We start from the raw sequence: 22,857 nt of genomic DNA on the forward strand, positions 1-22,857 counted from the left end.
TAAAATACTAAGTTACACTACAACTTGTTAATGTCGGAAGAGAAAACGTACCGGAGGGAGAGATGTCCCAGGAAAGGACAATAATAACAGACTGAGTATCAGTTGCACACTTACCTGCTTCTAATTCATTCTGTTTGTGAGGTGGACAATGTGAAACCAGCTTATGTATACTCTGAGTTATCACTTTGCTTTTTAGGTTTCAACATACATTACTTGCCAGTAAACGAGGTATAATTAACCCAAACTTCTGTTTGTTTTTTAGTGTTTCACAAGACAACTGAGAAGGCAATTATTTGTGTTACAAAATTATTTTTGCTTGACAAAATTAAAACAAGCTGCTATTTTTTAAATGTTTCATATAATATAACCAATTTATATAAATATCTAGAAAGTCTACTAAGTAAACTAGATCTGATTTTTCATTGAACAACAATGAGACAAAAGTTCCATGTACAATTAACTTTTCACTTTAAATATTAATAATACCTGGGGCCCTAACTCCTCTGTAGGTCAACTGAAGAACAAAAACATTATTTTGAATTGAGGGGGAAAAAAACTGCTATAACTAAGGGAATTACATAGGACCCTTACTCTTTTTTTACAGCAGTTCAGAAGATTAAAGTGTAGAGTACTGTCTAATCTAAATTAGGATTTGAAGAGTCAGTAGAAGATAAAGACAATTTGCGCCTTTTGTTTTCCTAGATGCCAATTTCTGAGTGTTACTTTCTACTTCTTTTCTTTCCTTTTACTGTAGAACAGAGAAACACTAAAAAGAGGATACATCATAACTGATTATACCATCATGGAAGAAAGCAGAATGCATAAAGGGCATCATAAAAGATCGGGAGCAAAAATCCCCTTCTTCACATTTCAACCTCAAGCACTTCTTCAGATCTCACCTAATAACTAATACCGTCCTGCATGGGCATCCCAGATCCTGGACAAAGACAAAGGCTAAGTTCTCAGTAATAGTGATGTCTGTCAGTTTTCCACCCCAGAGAGTGTCTTTCTTTACGACTGAACAGTGACTGAGTCACAGGAGGAAACGATTCTGCTTGCTGGAAGAAAATAGGATGGAAGGAATTATGACGGATACCAGATGTTGCTGCACTCGAGGGGGCACCAGAATGTGTCTGCATATGCTGTAAACAGCACAAACTGTCAAACCATGGGACCCTGGGGGTTAGCGCTCACTCCTTCCTGAATGCAGAGTCATAGGATTCCAGAGTTAGAAGCAACCTTAGAGATGATCTTGTCTAGAGGTTCTACACTGTGTCTGGGGGAGTTTTGCGGTTCCTAAGTGTGACTCAGGGGTTTAAAGGGGCAAGAGGTCCTCCCACATAAAACAGCAGCACTCTTGGGAAGAATGTGAAAGTCTCATATCAAAGCTAACATCAAGGCGATGCATTTTTTTCAGACAAAAATTAGTTGTTAAAAGTCCTAGGTAACTCCTATGGTTGGGGAAAGGAATCTTGTGGAAAGCCATCATCCAATGGCTCCATGACATTCCTAGAGAGGGGGCCGGGAGAGAGCAGGAGACGTGGATTGCAGAACTTGAGGCTGTGATAAGCCACATTGCTGTGAGCCTGGAAATTAATATCACTAAGATCCAATATCGAGGAAACGACTTCTAGAGTTAACCAGTCAAGTCTAGCAACCCTTAGAACCTTTCCTTATTTAAATTTTGTTTTTTATGACAAATTAAAAATGTCATAAAAATGACAAATTAAAATTAAAAATCCAACTGGATTTAATTTTGATCAATGTATATTACTTAAACATCAATTTTTAATTCAACATGTCAATATGTTGTTTATCATATTGCATCCTTATTCATCAGTGAAATACGTCTGTAATTTCCCCTTTATAATAATATATTTTTTCTAATTTTACTATCAGGGGTATCCAGACTAAGTAGAATGATTTTAAAGTATTTCTATTTCTACTGTCTATAAGACTTGGTGTGATCTGCTTTTTTTTTTTAGAAATTAGTTTTTACTTTTATTTATATATATTATTTATCTTTTTATTTAGACTTTGGTAAAAACATAATAAGGAAAAAATTGTTTGCTATTTGTATTTTATCTTGTGTATTCTGTAACAAACAAGTAGTAAATGATTATGTATTCAAAAAAATTGCACAGCTCTTGTTAAAGCTATATTGATAGGTACTTTCTATTTTGGTTGCTGATACAATGCTATCTTTCTCTTTCTAATATTATTTTGTAATTCTTTTTTACATAGGAATATAATTGATTTTGTATAGTTTTTTTGAAGTTAGCTACATTGCTGAATTTTTCTATTGTTTTTGGTAACTTGCAAGTAACTTGGTAACTCAGAAGTAATGAAATTTGTATTTTTTTTATAAACCATTGGGATTTTTAAGTTATCATAATTGTATTAGCTAGGATCTTCAACTTTACTAGGAGTGGTGGTAATGAGTACACTTATCTCATAATTGATTTGTAAATAATGCTTTTGTTTCCTCATAAAATTGATATATTTGTCCCAATGTTATCTTCAATGATTTTGTTTTGCCTATAGTTGATGTTCTATAAATATTCATGGAATAAAGGAGCCTGAAATAAAATAAAATAATAAAAAAACAAAAATGTCTCTTAAAAATGTTACTTTTCCATCATTTTTAAATTTGGCAATTTAATACATTCTTTGCTTTACAATGATTTAATTCTTATACTACATTAACTGTTCTGTTATCAAATTAAAATATACCCTGTGACTGTGCATGGAATGGAATCTTTCTAATGCCACCCTAAGAGTGAGAGAAAGAGAGAGAAGGAAGCAGCTATTTCTGTTTGCAAATGGAACCATTTATGACAAGAGAAAACACCAGAATTTAATGTGAGTTAAAAGCTTATCTCCAGGGTTAAACAGACATTCATAAAAATGCAATGGATACATCTGTCTCACCATCACTGTTGATGCACACAACCTCTTGTACTTGAGTGCCTGGACCACACTCCATTCCATTATCTGGTTCACAGTCTCCGAGCCTCACCGCTTTCCAGTCATAGCAGGATGGCTCTTCACAGGGTATGGCTTCCAGTAAGTGAGGGCAGTTTCCAGTCCCCCCAGAGCCTCCTGTGGGCTCATTGGTAATACGCCGTTTCCTCAATTTGAAGCCTGAATTAGTGAGGAAAGAAAATATTTATTGTCTGAGTATTTCAGAAAGCTGAATAAAATCCAGAGTGAAAGCTGGAAAGAGTCATGGTAGAATTCATGCCTGCTTTTAATCACTGGTGTACTCCCAAACTCTAGCTTAATGTGAGGTCATAAACCATTTATTAAATGAATAAATGAATGGATGAATGAACAGAATGTAAAAAGAGAGGCTTTGATTCTAGCTTCTAACAGTGAAGACAAGGCGGGAATTGCCATGTAACTCCCATCTCTCTTGTAGGACCAGGGATGAAGAGGAGACTGAGATGGAGATAGATTTGGTTGATTTGGCAAGTTTATATAGTTTATAGAATATTCAAAGAAACAATGAAACCTCAAACTATTCAGAAATATTCATGGCCAGATGAAAGTGTTATTATTTTTAACTCTTTAGCACTGTCACATGACTGAATTTGGAAAAGGTAACTCTGAGAAGTTAGATGGTTCCAGACAAACTGTCTTTGGAGCGCCAGTTGATTTTAGACTCTCTAGAAATTTGAATTAGAAACATAAACCATCTGGGCTTCAGTGTGGAGTATTCAAAGTTCTGCTCTGTGTTTTAATAGCACCTAAGTGTTGCCCTTCCTGGCAATGTATAACACAATTAATAAGTCTATTTATTGCTATATGAACATACTATTAATGATTTAGTTAAAAAAAAAACTTTCATCAATTGATAGTGTCTTTCTTCAAAAATCTTAAGTGAGTTGGAATGGAATTAACTTCCTTTTAGAAAACTGATGACTTCTACTTGGATTTACTAAGTTATTTTCCCGTCCCTGGGTCTCCATAACCACCAATAGTCACTCCTATTTTTAGAAGACAAGGTCCCTAATATGTACGTTCCTAGAGAAATAATTAGATGTTATTCACCACCATGCTTAAGGGCTGTTGAGGCTGAGCCTACTCAGAAGTTTGTATTATGGTTTGTAATTATGCCCCCAACACAGGAAAAGAATGAGGATGTACCTTACAAAACAAAACAGGTATCAAAGTGAAATGTCAGGGATATCAACTGTCAAACTTAATACTTAAGGAAATCTGATATTTCATACTTAATAACCTAAGAGAATCCCTAGAAGACTGTTCTTTGAAAGAAAACAGAAAACTATTTTCAATTACATGAAAGATCATGTGCGCATTAGGCCATCATGCCCACTATAAAGCAAACAGCTGCAATTATTCTACTTCTCTTAAACGCATCATTTGTGTTGTGGAAGTAATCAAGGTTTTATATTTTTTTCCTCTGAAGCAATAAGTTTTATTTACTGGGCACTGGCTATGGGTGAGGCATTGAATTCAGTGCTTTTTGTTTACTATCTCATTGATACTTTGGAGACAATCTGGGTGGCAAATATTGTTACGTCACTTTTCCATATTAGTGGACAAAGATTTAGATAATCTAATTGACTTAGGGAAACAGTAAGGGACAGAGTAGGTTTTCCAATCCAGGCCCGTCTAATACCATGTCTCATCTTAACCATTACACAAACTGCCTCAGATGCTCTCTATCATGTTTATCATGTTATCTAAATTAACAAGTAGTTTGTGTTCTTCCTTTTAATTGTTTTATCTGTATAAATTTCCAGGGCACATGTGTGACATTTGTTACATGCATAGATTGCATAGTAATCAAGTCAGGGTTTTTGGAGTATCTATTAGTCAAATAATGTACATGGTACCCATTATTCATCTTTGAAATCAATACTCACTATCCATTCTGGAAAATATCACAAATAAGTAATCGCAAGGAACACAGAACAGCATTTCAAAAATAACTCACAATTTGACTCAATTGTAGGAATTTCAAGCACGTCATGTAACAATTACGCACCTTTTTTGCCTTGCTGGTCGTTACAGTTTTCGTAAGTACAAGGTCCCCAGGCTGACCAAGGTGAAACCTCACATTCAGTTGGACAAGGGATGTGGCACAGCTGGGTAGTATTAGGGACAGGGCCAGTGCATAATTTCAAGTCCACTGGTTTTGAGGCTGTTTGGAGAAAAATACAAACATCTTTAAGAATTTAACAAGAATAAAAATGCTATGTCACCAATATGGAGAAGGGAAATGCTTAAAAAATGTATGTGCCCTAAGAGAGTGTGCTTCTCTGTGTGCTTCTCAGCCACATCTTGAGAATAAAAACAGAAGGGGTGGGCCTATAAGAAGCAGCAGTACAGCACAGGCAAAGGAAACCGGAGAAGTGTTGCTATGTTTGCTTACCAGTTTTAGCGCTAATTAAGCCATGCAATGAATAATACTGAATGGCGCACTCTGCCGCTGCTTTTGGTCCACAGGTGATAACAGGTACCAGGTGCACATGATAAAGGGAGAACTTGCGTGGGTGCTGTGCTCTCTACCTCCAGCTGTGTGACTCACCCAATCCTTCTAGAACTTTTAAAGAATACATTATCTCCCTTGGGGAATCTTTTAAATTAGAGATTTGGTGAAAGGAAGACCTGAAAAGTCTCCTTTTTTTTCCTTCTAATTGATTAAAAGTCACCTTAAACCTTGATGCCATTATATTATTTTGAAAATAATGGTTTCTATAGAGTGAAGTTTACTGGGCATGACATTCTAAGGAATATTCGAGTCTAAAGAAATTCATTTCCCATATAAAATTGAAAAGTTCAAGAGGAAAACATGCCTTTATTAAGAAAACAGGTTAAATATTGTGTATCTATGTCTTGGCCATTATCTTTGTGAGTTTAATTTTAGCTTGGTGTACTCTGAAGGAATCCAATAGAATCATTAGAGTCTAAAGAAATTCATTTCCTATATAAAATTGAAAAGTTCAAGAGGAAAACATGCCTTTATTAAGAAAACAGGTTAAATATTGTGCATCTATGTCTTGGCCATTATCTTTGTGAGTTTAATTTAGCTTGGTGTATTCTGAAGGAATGCAATAGAATCATTAGTCACAGAACCCTGAGGTACTGAAAGAGAACTGTGATGAATAAAGGCTAAAGGAAGAATTGCTGAAGAAACGCTAAGCTCACTAAGTCAACACCCAGACAATATAATTCTTGAAAAATGACCTCTATTTATAGTTTTTCTTTTTCTGTGTGTGTGCCTGGTGTATGTTAGCTTTTTTCAGTAACCAAAGAAACACAGAAAAGTATCTTTGTATAATTTTATTTCTTTGGTGATTTTTCATTGGAGACATTTTTATAAATAGCATATAAATTGATTGATGTAAATCACAAATACTAGCTGAATTCCTCAAAAACTATAAGTCAATTACATCTTTGCAATTGCCTAAGGCTTATTGGGAAATCAACATGATTCAATGACTGAAGGACAGCCCCAGTGGAACTATAGGTTTTAGTTTATATTTGTGGGATATAATTCCTGTAGTTCTTTATTGTATAATGTAGTTACTGCCCATCCCATATTCTGAAATGCTTAAATTTGAATATTCTAGAATGGCTCAGTCCTTACTTTTATGTAATTTATCACTTAATAAATAGTGTATCCAGTATAAGGTGCAAACAAATACATACTTGATTTTTTAAAAGGCTTATTGTTTTCTTGAATATAAGAGAAAATTTATTGTTCTCAAGTGATTTAAAGGGTATTCAATTAAATGAATACTACCTGCTTCACAAGCTCACAAAATAATGTCTAGACTTTCCTAAGGTTACCAAATCCAACAAACAAGCAAAAAAAAACCCAAAAAACAAAAACAAAAACAAAAACAAAACTGGGGCATTCTGTAGTTCTGAAATATTTTTGTTTTGTATGTTGAAACTCTAGACAATGGAACAATAATATTTGAGGAAATAAACTTAGTACCTATGTTTCCAACAATATATCAATGAAATATTCTGAAGACATCCCCACTGTGTAACCCGTAAAGACAGTTAATATATACTTTTACAATTAGATATTTTATTTTGAGATAATTATAGATTCCTATGAAATTGTAATTTGACAGATCTGTATATCCTTCACTCAGTTTTCTCCAATGGTAAAATCTCCTAAAACCTTAGTACAATATATCATAGCCAGAATATTGACATTGATACAGTCAGTGTTACATATACTTGGCTTGTATAGCACTCTTTCAAAATTCGCATCTACTAACAGAAAATAACCTTACTTAGAAATAAGTTCTTTGCAAATGAATTAGTTGATGAGATCTTACTGAGTTGGGGTGAGCCATAAAAACCATGATCAGTGTCTTATAAGAAGGCCATGTGAAGACTCCAACAAGAAGACCATGCTTCCTGGAGACAGAGATTGGAGTGATTCAGTGATAAACTAAATCACTTTGTTCCGGCCTAGATGTTTTCTGGTTCATCACCATTTGAATTTCCTTTTCCCTACAGGTACTTTCTCTGATGCTTTCAAACATTTTTTTCTTCATCTATAGTTTTCAGATTTTAATGATTAATATACTGCAACTTGGCATGTATTTCTTTAAGTTTAGCCTTTTGGAGTTTATAGAGCTTCTTGAGTTTGTAAATTAAGTTTCTTGCCAAATTTGAGAAATTTTCAGCTATTACTTCTTTGAATACTTTTTTTTTTATTCTTTTTAATCTCTGCCTTCTTTTTCCTCTCCTTCTGGAAATCAAAAGACATGACTGTTAGATCCATTTATTTGGTTCTTTCCTCTGCCCCCTCCATCATGCTGCTAAGCCTACGCACAGAGCTTTTTATTGCAATTATTGTATTTTTCAGATATAAAATTTTCACTTGGTTCTTTTTTATGTATCTTTAATTTCTTTGCTGACACTTTTTATTTTTTGTGTGTCACGGCATGCTCATCACCATTAAAACATTTTAATTATAGTTTCTTTCTTTTTTTTAATTGTTTGGGGTTCATTGAGGGTACAAAGAATTAGGTTATACTGATTGCATTTGTTAAAATCCCTCTTATAATGTGTCCCACACTCAAGAGGTGTATATACAGTTTTTTAAAAATATTTGTTAGATAATTCTAATCTACCATCTCAGTGTTGGTTGTTTATTCCATTTGAAATCTTCCTGGTTCTTGGTATGATGAGTGACATCTACTGAAACCTGAAAATTTTGTATTATACATTACAGATTCTAGATCAGTAGTTCTCAACCTTCCTAATGCCGCGACCCTTTAATACAGTTCCTTATGTTGTGGTGACCCCCAACCATAAAATTATTTTTGTTGTTACTTCATTACTGTAATTTGCTACTGTTATGAATAGTAATATAAATATCTGATATGCAGGAGACCCCCAAAGGGGTTGAGACCCACAGGTTGGGAACCACTGTTCTACATCTTTTAAAAATTTTTTGTTTGGGGCAGAGCCTGTGGCTCAAAGGAGTAGAGGGCTGATCCCATATACTGGAGGTGGTTGGTTCAAGCTCAGACCTGACCAAAAACTGCAAAAAAAAAAAAAATTGTTTTTCACTCAAACTGGACTTTCATATTACTGCTCCAACATAAGACTGGACTTTTACATTACTGCTCCAACATAAGAAAGGAGTGTTTGTACCACGTTGTTGCTGCCAGGTGAAGGCAGAAGCCCAGGTTTCTTATAACCTCCATTAACAACAGAAAGGGAATTTCTTGTTAGTTCTATGTGGGTGTTTGTGTTCTGGTTCCCCAATTGTCTTCACTAATATCATGGGGTGGGGATCTCATTACCAGCTAGCAGGAATGAAAGATCCAGTTCCCTACTGTTCCCTACTTGGCCTTATCTGACACTGAGCAGCAGGAGTGTTGAGCACCTTATAGCATCACAAGGGTGGAAACAGCCTCCTGCTAAACCATTGCTGGAGTGGGGAAGGGGATGGTCATGTTCTTTTTCTGTGTTTTTGGCTGCGTAGAGTGGTGTTACGTAAAGTTTTGTGTTTTACATGAGAAAATGCTCATCATCCCTAGTCATCAGAAAAATGCCAAGTTAAAACATGGTAAATGATCAAGGAAACAGAGACTACAGACTCCAGAAAGGAATGCAGCCCTGCCAACCCCTTGATTTTAGCCTGGAGAAATGCATGTCAGACTTTTGACCTGCAGAACTACAAGGTAGGTGTGAAGTTTGTGGTATTTTGTTATGGCAGCAGTAGAAAGACTAATACTGAGAGCTATAAACAGTAAGACAGAACTAAAATACAAGACTCAGTAATATATAAGTTGTTGGAGAGTGAGCAGAGTAAAATATTATAAAGGCCTGAGGAAAGGCTTGATTACAAACCACATTTGTTTGGGTTTGTGCCTTCAGATTTGTGGCAATGTCTTTACATGAATGAGGATCAAGATGTCTAACTTCTAAACCATGGGAAGCAGGGTGATGATACAGCAGTTGCAATTGATTCAATGGAGAAACAAATGGAGAAAGTGGAACAGGAAAATAAAATAAAATGAAAGAAATGAGTGCCAAAATTAACCTTAACCACAAATCACCAGATAATCAGATTTAATAGAAGAATATAATCTAAACTAATATATCTACTAGTTTATCAAAATTTTGAAGAATTTGACAAGACTAAGTGCTAGAGAAGATGTAAAGCAACCAACAGCTCAACATTGGTGGTGGGAATCTCAGTCTTGGGGGCCACTTTGGAAGATAATTTGGGACACTCTAGTGAGGTTGGAAAGATATGCATACTCCTAGAAATATGCCCTGGAAAGACTGAGACATTTGCCTCAGGAGATATTTATAAGAATCATTATCACAGCATTGATTACAATAGCAAACATCTAGTAGTAACTTTAGTGTCCAATATAAAGAAAATGGGTATCAAATGAAAGAAAGTATGTCAATGCTGGAGAGGTAGAAATAAATGAACAAAAGCACAATTATCAACATAATGAAATCCACAAACATAGAAAAGTAAAAAAAGGAAATGAAAGAATATATACTTACTGACGCCTTTCATATAGCTTTAACATGTAAGATAATATGGTAAGGTTTAGGTGTAAATGTGTAAGTTGGAGAAGGAAGAAAGCAGTCACTAACACTAGGGGGTTGCTCTGACACTTGCAGCTAGGCCCTCACACCTCCACCATGGCATTCATCCTGCAGAACGCGAACAACTTTAGAGAGCATCAACTCACACACTCTAACTACAATGGATTGAGACAAAAAGGTAAGACTATTCCATAATTTGTCTAAGCAGAAACAAGGATCACTGTGAGAGCCACAAGAATATCAATCATTCCCCTTTCCCAACTGTTGTGAGTTGAATTCTGCTTCTTTACCAATCCTTCTAACCTCTTTCCTCCTTCCGGGGAAACACCTTGTTACAGAATTATCTTTACAGCGTTCAATCCAGGCAAAACCCATGTATTGGAACTCCTTAAAGAGTCACTTAACCAAAACCCCAATCCTGTAATAAACCCTTCCTGACACTCTTACTAAGATGCCTATGGTTGCCTATGGTATGAGTTCTTCCTTGCTTGAATGAGTAATAAACCCAGCTTGTTCATCACAGGTGGGTTCCTGTGATTCCTTTGGCTGACAAGCATTGACAAGCTAAATATATTTTTAAAAGCAAATTATAAACAAAAAGTCTAGAATGGGAGTTTCACTTGTGCACAGAATGGGATGTGATTTATTTAATAACAAATGCTTATTGATATTTACTATGTGTCAGGCAATGATGTTATGGTGTTTCAAGTATTTAACAAATATTAATTCATTGATCTGACAAAACCCACTGAGTGAGCATTTTGACTTTCCCAATTTAGGAAAACTGAAGGAAAAGTTAAGAGACTCCCCCTAGATCACACAGCTAAGAAGGTGCAGATTTTAGATTCATATCCAGGTAGTCCAGGTCCAGAATCTTCAGTGTGAACTTCTAATTACTACTTCACGTGTTCTTGGAAGGATGATGAGGGGATTTCAATAACACGTAATGCCTATATAAATACACAGACATGCACACATGCACACACATTCAAATAGGTAATAATTACTTAAAAATAAAATTAATGAGTCATTCATAGAGTAAATGTCACATTAATATAGCATAAGACTATTAAGATCATCAAACATCAGTGATGGTGGTCTAGCAATGAAAATTATTCTGACTTTTGTGTTTCAGTTGGAAATGGAAACTAAATTTTCCTTCAACAAGATATCAAGAACAAGCCATCCAATTAAATTACTATTGGCACTGATAGTAAGTACTTAAGAGGAATTTACTAAATAAATTACTTTAGTTCTCACAGCAATCTCATGGAGTCGGTACAAATGTAATCTGACATTTGCAAATGAGAAAACTGAAGGACAGAGAGATTTTTAAGTACCTTACTTACATCACACAGCCAATTTATAACAGTTGGGATTTGACTTAGCCACTATGCTCTACTCTAATATGGCAATAAGTAGAATCTCCAAGATCAATTGAGTTCTCAAACTCATTCTAAAAAAAGTGCTACATACATATTTCGTTGCCGAATATCACATCTTTGAGGAACTCACCTTGGGACGCTATGCACTGATGCCAGTGCCTAGTTCACCCTTCAAAGCAATTTTGGAACTCTTTTTCCAGAATGGCCATCAGAGATGTCATTGCACAGGTCTGACAATAAAGTTTGCATACCCTTCCGAGAAAAGGCACTGCACACCTCATTGCTGTATATCACTCTGGGCATCTTTAAAGTACTCTCCCTGGCCATTTGGTGACCATGGTGATATTCAGTAAAGAGTAGCACTTTGTCTAAGATGAGTTCAAGAATTTAATTATCAAACCTTGTATGTTCTTTCGTCAGTTCCCACTCAATTCCTGCAAGTCTGTAATACAAATGATAGTTTGACTAAAACTATGAGTTTTTAGAAAGTTCTATTTGGCTATTGTGGAGGAAGAAGGGCAGAAGCTGGGAGTAATAAACATCTGGAAATGAATCCCCAGTATTGTAATTAAAAAATAGTTCAGACTCTCATCATTTTAATACCCCCAATTTTTCAAAACTAAATTATTTTTGTTCTAAGGCTCCCCAAATATACCACATGTATACTATTAGTGGTTTTTTAATCATGAAAAAATATCTTTGGATTCTCAAAGTATCTGGAACCAGCGATCTCACAAACAGCCTACTTTAGACCAGTCTGTTTAATGATATGCCTTCCCTGTGCTCATTCAAAAGGCATATTAGAGTTCAAAGGTTGAGAAAAATTCAGTAAGTTTAATAATTCATTCATCCATTTAGCAAAACACTTGAGCATTTTGGGCATTCAAAGCTTCCTGATATTTTTTCCAATTTTCTTTCCTGAAAATGTACCTTTTCCTTAAATCAGCTAATTCACAATTACAAGGAAATTCTCTTGGATTTAAATCTTGATTTTTCTATAGGAACTGACCAAACTTTAATTAAGTATTAGGGTGTCTGATAACAAAAGTATTCCAAAGAATTAAAAATATCAGCTATTGAATACTTTTTCTTTCATTCTTGAGATACTTTGCTAAGGAGGACATTTTCCAGCTCTATCCATGTAAACATGAAGGAGGCAAGGTCTCCATCATTCTTTGTGGCTGTATAGTATTCCATGGTGTACATATACCACTATTTATTGATCCATTCATGGGTTGATGGGCTCAACATTATTATGAAACTAATTGTTAGCTATCTTAGGAAAGCTACAATCCAAATGGAGCCCTAGACTACAGGGAAAGGGAGGGGAGAGCAGGGGAGAGGATGAGTGAAGAGAATGATATTGAGGATCACGCCTATAATTTATCCTATTAGGGTACATGTGAATTTGTCTAAAGGTTGAATATAAATGTCTTAACACAACAATTATGAGAAAGACATGATGGCTATGTTAGCCAGTTGGATGGGAGTTTTCCAAACTGCATATGGAAGCAACACACTGTATCCTATGATAGAATTAATGTACACAATTATGATCTAATAATAAAAAAAAGAAAAAAATATCAGCTATTAATACAAATGATTTCTTTTCCCTTCCTGTTCTTTTTCTTTTCTAATCAGCTAAAATAAATATTAATTGCTCCTCTTGGCAAAGCCTTGCCACTATATGAGGCACTATATTTTTAAAGGGTGCTGTGTGGTCGATGACATTAGTGGCGAATTTTTGAATGTTTGTTTTTGTTTTTCTTAATTATTATAAGTGTATGATAGTAATTTAGGGTATATTTAATCATAGCAGTTTTAATTTCAAGAAAGTTCTATCTATGGTGTATTCAACACTTGCTTATACTTTAGATAGAGGCACTAAAAATTTAAGAAGTGGACTCAATCAAATACAGAAAGATTGAAGATTAATCAAACCTATCTGTACCAGTGATTGCTTAAAGCTTTTTGAAGATGTCCCTGTACTAAACTTTATTCAAAGAAATTTCTTTTCTCTTGTCTTCTCAGACTATTTAATGTAATGGAGAAATGGGAACATAAAACCCATCATATTAAAAAATATAGAGCATTGTTTTGAAAGATCACACACTCACTCCTTAATCAATTTTGTGGCTATATTTAAACTGACTGAGGATTACTCTCAGTATTTAATATGCTATTGTAAAGCTCATGGGCAGTCTTTTCTGGGTGTGATAACTCAGTACTGACCTAGTGATTCTGATTAGTCTTTTCTTCTTTTAACCTGAGACATCACAGAGTTTATTCAGAATGCATACATAAGTAGTACTTGAGTTCATCTTCTACATCATAATTAATGCCTTCAGTATCTGATTGACTAATTAGGGCCTCTGTGAAGTTCATGAATTGATAGTCATGATCTCCATCCCTGACTATCCTGTTTGATCATAAATTGCTTCCTCTTTGGGCACACTTGTGCTTCCTGCTGGATAACCTCTTGAGTTATGTTGAGGTCGTATATCAGATATTAAAAGAGAACTTTTTTGTTTGTTTCTTACATTAGACTGCTTCAAACTTAAGCTGAGTGGTCCCTGTCTTTGGTATTAGAGCATTTTTACATATGCCTCCTGATCTTTCTGTTCGTTTATTTGTTCAGGTTTATAAGCAGTCTAAGTTAATTCTCTTTTGGTTTATAGTCCAGTGAAAGTTACACTGTATACATTTCATAAATTTAGAAGAGGTTCTTCCTGAATATTACAATGAAGGATTTTTTGGCTCAGATTAAAATGAATAGAACATTCCTTTTTCTTCTCTCCTTAGCTATCTATTCTGGTTTTGACTTCCCAATTTTAGGGGTTGAGGAGGCTGATATTGGGGAAGGAGCTAGTGGACAGCAGAGCTGTAGCAGATGCGGATGGATCTCCCAGAAAGCCATCTCCTCTGCCTAAAGGACTGAACCTGCCTTGTAGCTCATCTGCTGCCCGAATGCTGCCTGTCAGAGAGGTGACAGGCCCCTTACTGCCCTTGCCTCAGCCTTCACTCTGAGCTGGGGTGCCAGTGAGTCTCGGCAGGTCCCTTTCTGCTTGTCTTATGAATTCTTGATTTCTCAGGGGTAGTGCCTTTGCCTTGATGCCTCCATTCTTTCATTCTTATATCAATGTCATCTTAGCAAGCAGGAACTCCTCCAAGAGCCTCTAATGGGCTTTCTCCTCATTCCAAAGGCATTTATAGGGTTTTCTTTATCTATATACTCATTGGTCATTTTAGGAAATTACAGAGAGAGGTCCAAAAAGTATATACCCACGATGCCATATTGTCTAGAAAAGAGCTGCTGTCATGTCTTAAGTCAAATAAAATAGAACTGTGATATTCTTTTTGGTATTCATAGAAACAAACATATGTCAAGTAATTTCTCTAACTGACCCTGGTTCATAGACAAGAATATTTAAAAATACGAGGGATAAGGCCAGGCACAGTGACTCATACCTGTAATCCCAGCACTCTGGAAGGCTGAGCCAGATGATTTGCTTGAGCTCAGGAGTTCAAGACCAGTCTGAGCACAGTGAGACTTTACTAAAGTAGAAAAATTAGCTGGGCATTGTGGCAGATGCCTATAGTTCCAATTACATGGGAAGCTGAGGCAAGCAGATCACTTAAGCCCAGAGTTTGAGGTTGCTGTGAACTATGATGATGCCACAGCACTCTACTCAGGGTGGCAGAGTAGGACTCTGTCTCAAAATAAAATAAAATAAAATAAAAATACAGAGGGTTGTTCAAAATATACATCTTTCTAGTAATGCCAATCATTGTTAGGATTTAAATCCCACAAATTGTATCAACAGCTTGATGAAGACATCACTCTCCTACTACGAGGATGTACCATCTGTTGCAACACTGCAAATATGGAAGGTTTTTTCTTTTTTTAAAAAAAGTAGGACGCATTCTAAAATACAGCACAATAAACTCACACTGGAATCTTCCACTTGAGTACACCATTATTGACTCAAATTCCTACTCACCATGTCCCTAACTAGCAAAACATCAATAGACACTGTAAATTATAATAAGCAGTTTGGAACATGTATGTTATCCACAATATAATGACACAGAACCTTGACATGTAGAATTTGGGAAAATTACAGTCTTTGTTTTAAAGTGAGTACTGAAGAAGAATTTGAGTATCTAATCAGACAAAGTCTGTAACCAGCTCCAAACACTTGCTGCGCTACTTCAAATATAATCATTCAGGTGACTGAGTGTATTAGTCTGCTGGGGTTGTCATAACAAAATACCTCAGACGAGGTGGCCTAAACAGTAGGAAGAATGGCAGCTTGACTTAAGATTTAAAATGATGCTTGTTGCAGTGTAGAGAGTCAGTTGTGGAGGCCAAGGGTTGCCAGACACCTGTCAGGAGGCTAATAATATGGGCAAAAGGCACAGCGACTTGGACCAGAGGTTGACAGAAGAGGTGAAGGGATCAGATAAACATCAAAAGAAGACTTGGTGCAGTTTCCTGAGGAATTGGTTGTGGGGGAGAGGAATCAAGAATGCCTCCAAAGATATTGGTCGAAGCGACCAATACCTAGCTTGGGGTGGTCATCACATTGTTTGTCCCTGTTGTTGACTCTGTAGACCACTGATTCTCAACCCGTGTGCCACGGCACACTGGTATGTTGTGAGAGGATCTTTGGTGTGCCATGAAAATTTTAAAGATCATGAATCTTTATTTTTGAATGAAGTTCAGAGCTCGGTAAGTGGTTTTGTACTCTTTGTTTTGATGAACATAATTTAAGTGTGCCACGGAAATGTAACTCTAGGTTCAAGTGTGTTGTGAGATAAAAATGATGGAGAAACACTGCCCTAGACTGTATGATGTCTGTTTTCTCACACTGCTTTTCAGTTTATCAGAGTCCGGTGCTGTATACAAAATCCCAATTGACGGTGATCTCCCCAGTTCCTTCTTGCTCCGGTACTCCTGCCTTGTTTTCTTCCTCTGATAATTAACCCTCCCCTTCCTGTAGCTACCATAGGAACTGGCAGGTGTGGATTAAACTTCTGTGTTTGACATTTATACAGCAGAGTATTGGATTTCCCTTCTTAGGCTCCAGCATAAGGGCTGCAAATATTCACCCCACTCAGGGTAGGACATGTGATGACCACATTAACACTCCTTAAACAGCACCGAGGCTTCTGAGATTATTCAAACTCTAATATATTAATTAGTTTGATGTAAGCATTCCAAATTGTATAAAAAAATCAACACATTGTTCCCCACAAAGCATAAATGTATCCATGATCTATGTGTATATGACTTAATAAGTGAAAGAAAACAAACAAACAAACATAAAAGGTAAAATGCCGCACAGTAAAGACACTGAATGTTAGAAAACATCATTGTGTAGTGGGGCAAGTCTCTGGGATGTGATGGTTACAGGTTTCCGACTCTCTGTGGAGCATGACCATAATTTGCATGATCCACGCTCAACCTTACAATGGTTATTTTTTAATTTTCAATACATGCAACAATTACTGGAGGGGAAAGTACAGGGGAGGGAATGGGATGTTTTGAGATAGCAGACTTCTGAGCTCTAGGCCCAGAAATTCTGATTCACTCTTTGAATTGAAACCCAGGTCTAAACCAAGAATATAGATTTAACACATGCTTCAAATGACCCTAATGTGGTAATGCTTAGACCACCCTTCAAGCAACGCGGTTCGGGAGTACTGAAGCTGAAGTCACCCCCAAGATGCCATGGGGCACCGTGGCCCTATAAGTTTACCTATTAGAAAATGCCATGCACGTTCCCAAACTGAGCGGCATGCACTCTGCTAAGGAATTGCTTGCTAATGTCTTTGGCCATGAGAATATTAAGAATGATTTCTTCAGTGGTATTTTAATTCTTCCTCTGGTTACATACTTCTGCACATTTTTCTAAGTCCACATTCCTATTTCTACTTATGGCAATATATAAGCTGAGTCTGAATACTTTATTCTTTTATCCAGCTTATGCTATATACCATGCATATAGTCTATGTGGCTTTTGAGATAAAAAAAGTATTTTAGGTTAATTTTCTAAGGAAATAATAACAGTGAAAGAAAGATTAGCTTGTAATCATATTTATCGACCCATGAGGCTCATTACTGAGTCCATCTATTTATTTATTCAGTAAATATTTGCTGACACTTACAATGTGTCCTGTAATCTGTTAATGTTTTTATTTTTCTCTTAAGTAGCTTTTAGAAATTTATTTTAAAATATTTATTTAACAGATCATGGAACTTGTACCATTCAGACATATGCAATCTGATGTTGTTTTGACACATTTATTTTGCCATTATAAGAGTGTAGAGAGGGAGAGAAGCATCTCAGTGTCATGACTGGAGGTGTCAGATAGAAAGGTCAATGTGACTTTGTTCCTTAGGGAATACAAAGACAAATACATCTGGGATTCTACATAAAACCTGGTGATCTGAGTAACTTCACTATCGTTATTCCCTCCCATGTCACTCTGTTTTTAATCCTTTGCACCCTTATTGCTCTCTGATATTTTCTCTGTTTCTTTGGATATAATTTGTCTCATTCCATTAAAATATAAACTCTGTGACAGCAGGAATCTTGAAAGTGTTATTTGTTTCTCCATTTTCAGCATTTATGACAGTTTCTAGGACATAAAAGACACTCAAGAAATAATGGGTTCAATAAGTGAATGAGTGAATGCCTTCCCACCATAGAATATGGAATCCTAAACACTGTCATATATGTAAAGTACAGTTACTGTCACTAAATAGGTGTAACCTTAACAGGCTATGAGCTCTGAGACTAAATTACTATTTAAAAGAAAGGTATCTATTTGTAAAACGAATATCAGTTGGAGGGCAGTAGCTGTTTCCCATCAACAAACTGGCTTACAATTAGTAACACCATACTCCATAGCACAGTGATTAAAACCATTGACTCAGGAGCCAGATCTCTTTGATCCACAATCCTGGTTATGACATTTACTAGCTACATTCATTTAAAAAGTTGACCTCTTTATACCTCAATATTATAAAATAATAGTGCTCACATGCCAAACAGTGCCACACGCAAAGTAACCATCTGTCAGCCTCCTCATATCCCCCTTCATTGTCACTACTGTTATGCCTCAAGTTAACACCTTGAGTTCCACAGATTTTTACCCAGTGATCATTTTCTCTTGAAGAAGATACCATAAAGGGCGGCGCCTGTGGCTCACGGAGTAGGGCGGGCACCAGCCCTATATACTGGAGGTGGGGGGTTCAAACCTGACCCCAGCCAAAAACTGCAATAAATAAATAAATAAAATAAAAGAAGATACCATAAAGCTAAGTTATTTCCTAAGAGATCCCATTGTTGCTGATGCTGGGTCTATTATGCATCTGATTCAGGTTCTTGCTATGCGTTATGAGATATACAAACAGACCTAAGGACTTCTGACTAACTTTCTTTGTAGCTAGAAAAACTTTTTCTTTTCTATGTATCCAGTTAGGACTGGACACATTCCCTATAGAAGTGGGCTAATATTTTATGCAATCTTATGTGTATGTGTACCAAGCTTTTCAGTTGTCATACAGGGCTTCTAATCCTGTCCTCACCTAGATGATAGTTGGACAATGTGTCTCTGTATTTCATTCAGCTGACCTAGACAGCAATCAGAATAGCTGCAGTCACTGACAGCTTGGGTCAGTGTATACAAGGTCTGCTCTTGCCTGAGGGAGAGCTGTACATTCATTCATTGAGTACATCCATTTCAAAGTGTATGTCTGGTCATTCTGCTTAGCGGGGACCTATAAATCTGTACCATATCTCATTATCCTCCATTTATTCGCTTTTACTGAGTTAAACACTTGGATATTTATGCTGGTCACCTATGTTGAAGAAAACTACTTAAAGAAAAAGTTTCCTTATAAAATTCATTGTGGTGATTATTGTAAAGATTTTAATGAAGTTGTAATTCAATATAGTTAGTGTCCTCTTTATGAAAGCCTACTGGTGAATTTTCTTTCTTTCTTTTTAAAGATTTATTTCTTGTAAAGTATTACAGGGATATAAATGTTTTGGTTACATGGATCATTTTTGTAATGTTTGAGTCAGGGTTATAAGTGTACCTATCACCCAGATAGTGGCAATGGTAGATTTGCACCCATCCCTTCTTCCTCCTCCCCACTGTTTGATTTCCATTGAGTTATACTTCCCTCTGTGCATGTGTGTTCACCAGTGCTTCTAACTTAATATGTGGTGTTTGTTTTCCATTCTTTAGATTACTTCACTTAGGCTAGTGGTCTCCAGTTCCATCCATATTCTTGCAAAAGGCATTAAGACGTATTTCTTCATGGCTGAGTAGTATTCCATGGTATACACATACCATATTTTCTTAATCCACTCATGAACTGACTGGGCATTTGGGTTTATTCCACACCTTTGCATTGCAAATTACATTGTGATATACATTTGATTACAGGTGTATTTTTGATAACGTGACCCCTTTTCCTTTTTAGTAGTGGAATTTCTGGATCAAGTGGTAGGTTTGCTTTTAATTATTTAAGGAACCTCCATACTGTTTTCCACAGAAGTTGCGCTAATATTCAGTCTCCTCAACAGCGTATAAGGGTTCATTTCTCTCTGCATCCATACCAGCAACTATGGCTTTTGGACTTCTAAATAAAAGCTATTCTAACTGGGGTGAGGTGCTAGCTCATTGTTTTAACCTGAATTTCCCTGATGGTTAGTGATGTTAAGCATTTTTTGTATATTCATTAGCCATGTGTCTATCTTCTTTGGAGAAGCTTCTGTTCATGTCTTTTGCTCACCTTTTAAAGGGGCTGTTTGATTTCTTTTCTTGCCGATTTGCTTGAGTTCTTTGTGGATTCTGTTAGTAGCCCTTTATAAGATGTGTATATAGCTCATAAATATTTTCTTGCATTCTGTAGATTGTCTATTGGTCTGCAGGTTATTTTCTTAGATATGCAGAATCTTTTTAATGCAATCAAGTTCCATTTAACTATTTTTATTGTGGCTGTGATTGGCATTGGGGTCTTCTTCATAAATTCTTTGCCTAGGATGATATCTAGAAGAGTTTTCCAACATTTTCTTCTAGAGCTATAATGGCTTCATGCCTTACATTTAAGCCTTTTATCATCTTCAATTAATTTTGTGAGTGCTGAGAGATATAAGTCCTGTTTCACTCTTCATGTGGCTATCCAGTTGTCCCAGCACCATTTATTGAATAGGGATTCTTTTCGCCGGTGTGTACCGTTGTCTGCCTTGCCAAAGTTCAGTTTGTGGATAATTTTATGTCTGAGTTTTCGGTTCTGTTACACTGGTCTATGTCTCTATTTTTATGCCAGTACCATGTTAGTATAGTTTCAAGTCTGGTAACGAGATATCTCCAGATTTGTTACTTTTGCTTAAGATTACTTTGGCTATCTGGGCTCTTTTATGATTCCAAATAAAACACAGAATTATTTTTTTTCTAGACCTTTCTCATTTCTGATTGAGCTTGCTTAGTTCCATTCTCTCCTAGTAAATGTTATTTCTGATCCTAGAACGAGGCATTGTCACTCTTCTCCTTTAGAACTGGTTTCTATTGTCTAATGCACAGTGTGAATTTCATAATTAATGCCGTCTGTTCCTCTTCACATTGGCTATTTCAAGCTTAGAGCCAGAACTTGTGGTCTACCTCAAGAAACTTACATAATCTGACAGCCCACATCTTATGCATTGTCTGTATTATATTAATTATTGGTTTGGTATCCTTTTTCTACCAGCATTTTTCCTTAGTCCCACATACCTCACCCATTCATCTTTAAAGATCACTTTATTTCCTTTTATTGTATTATTTATCTACAACAAAATGAGACATATTAAGTATTAAAAATCACATTATTGAATGCAGGAGATTTTTTTTCTAACTGTGCATAAAGTCAATGCTGCTTGATGAATTCAAGTCACTCTGAAGCCATCAATATAAATCATTTTGCCATAAAGAGTACCTACTACGGGGAAATCTACATATTTTTACAGAGGACGACCATTGCCATATCTGAAAGACACTGCATACAGCACTGATGCATATTGTTCACATGGAAACAGTGACTATAATTCCTAAGTAACATCTGTGGGCTTGATTTTGATAGTGCTAAGTCTGAGAGAGTAGTTAACACCTAGTGACTTGATACAAAACACCAACAGTACTTTTTCAATTGAACCATAAGAAATTGCCAACAATTGACAGTTCCTGACCTATAAAAATAGCAATTTCACGTAGTAGTTCAACATAACAGTTCAAATAACTGAACAATCCTGCACATTGACCTTATGGAACTGTGTCAGGGAATGAACTTCTTAATTGACTTGGCTCCTGTAAAGAGTTATTTTTTGGCTAGTTTCCCTCAATTTTCTGTGTAGGAAGAATACCTCTAGGCCATTTTTATTTATTTCTGCACAGAGATATCATTAACTAAAATAACATAATGAATTATTGAAGCTTTTGATACTGTTGTGGACAGTTATTGTATCTAGTGAATTTACCCTGAAGTAAATTCACAGGGTGAGGGAATGTCTCTGGATGGAGTATAGCTTTGGACTCAAAAGACTGGTGTTGTTACTTACTGTTTCAATATGTTTGGTAAAATTATTTTTCTTTTTAAAATTTCAGATTAATATGAGGGTACAAATGATTAGGTTACAATGTTTGTATTTGTTAGGTAAAGTCCCTGTTACAGTTGTGCCTCTCACCCAGGAGCTATGCCATAGACCCTTACAATGTGCCCATTAGCTGGGAGCACCCCAATCCCCTTCTCTCTACCTTCTCCTCGCCTTCCCCCCAACTTGAATTAAATTTAGTTTTTTTCTTCTGTGGGCATGTATGAGACCGTCTACTAGTTTCATATTAGTATTGAGTACACTGGACAGTTGTTTTTTCATTTGGGTGATACTTTACTAAGAAGAATGTTCTCTAACTTTTACAGAAGATGTAAAGTCTCCATCTGTTTTATGGCTGAACAGTATTTCATGGTACACATATACCACATTTTATTAATCCATTCATGGGTTAATGGGCTCTTGATCTGTTTCCACATTTTGGAATTGTAAATTGAACTGTGATAAACAATCTAGTGCAATTATCCTTATGGTAAGTAAAATGATTTGTTTTTTCTTCTGGATAGATGCCTAGTAATGGGATTGCAGGATGAATTGGAAGATCTGTTTTGAGTTCTTTGAGGATTCTCCATGCTTCTTTCCAAAGCTGTTTTAGTTTGCAATCCCACCAACAAAAACTATTTTTCTAATTACCCATGTAGTAGAGTATTAGTGAGGAAAACACTATAACAATATAATAGTTACTCTGCTTACCCGCTTGCTATAGATTTTTAGAATACAGTAAGAAATAAATC

At 35.9% G+C, this 22,857-nt stretch overlaps 1 protein-coding gene across 1 annotated transcript in view; it reads right to left on the reverse strand.

Moving 5' to 3' along the window:
- The window catches only part of THSD7A (thrombospondin type 1 domain containing 7A), a 420,187-nt gene that overhangs the window by 161,345 nt on the left and 235,985 nt on the right, over window positions 1–22,857 (reverse strand). The window contains exons 5-6 of the mRNA XM_003782710.3: window positions 5,015–5,170; window positions 2,932–3,144 (exon numbers count right to left, since the gene is read on the reverse strand). Of these exons, the coding sequence (XP_003782758.1) occupies window positions 2,932–3,144; window positions 5,015–5,170 (369 nt within the window). The remainder of the gene's footprint in view (window positions 1–2,931; window positions 3,145–5,014; window positions 5,171–22,857) is intronic.

The sequence above is a fragment of the Otolemur garnettii genome, unplaced genomic scaffold (assembly GCF_000181295.1).
Source record: "Otolemur garnettii isolate 467f Iridium unplaced genomic scaffold, OtoGar3 scaffold00005, whole genome shotgun sequence".
Classification (NCBI taxonomy): domain Eukaryota; kingdom Metazoa; phylum Chordata; class Mammalia; order Primates; family Galagidae; genus Otolemur; species Otolemur garnettii.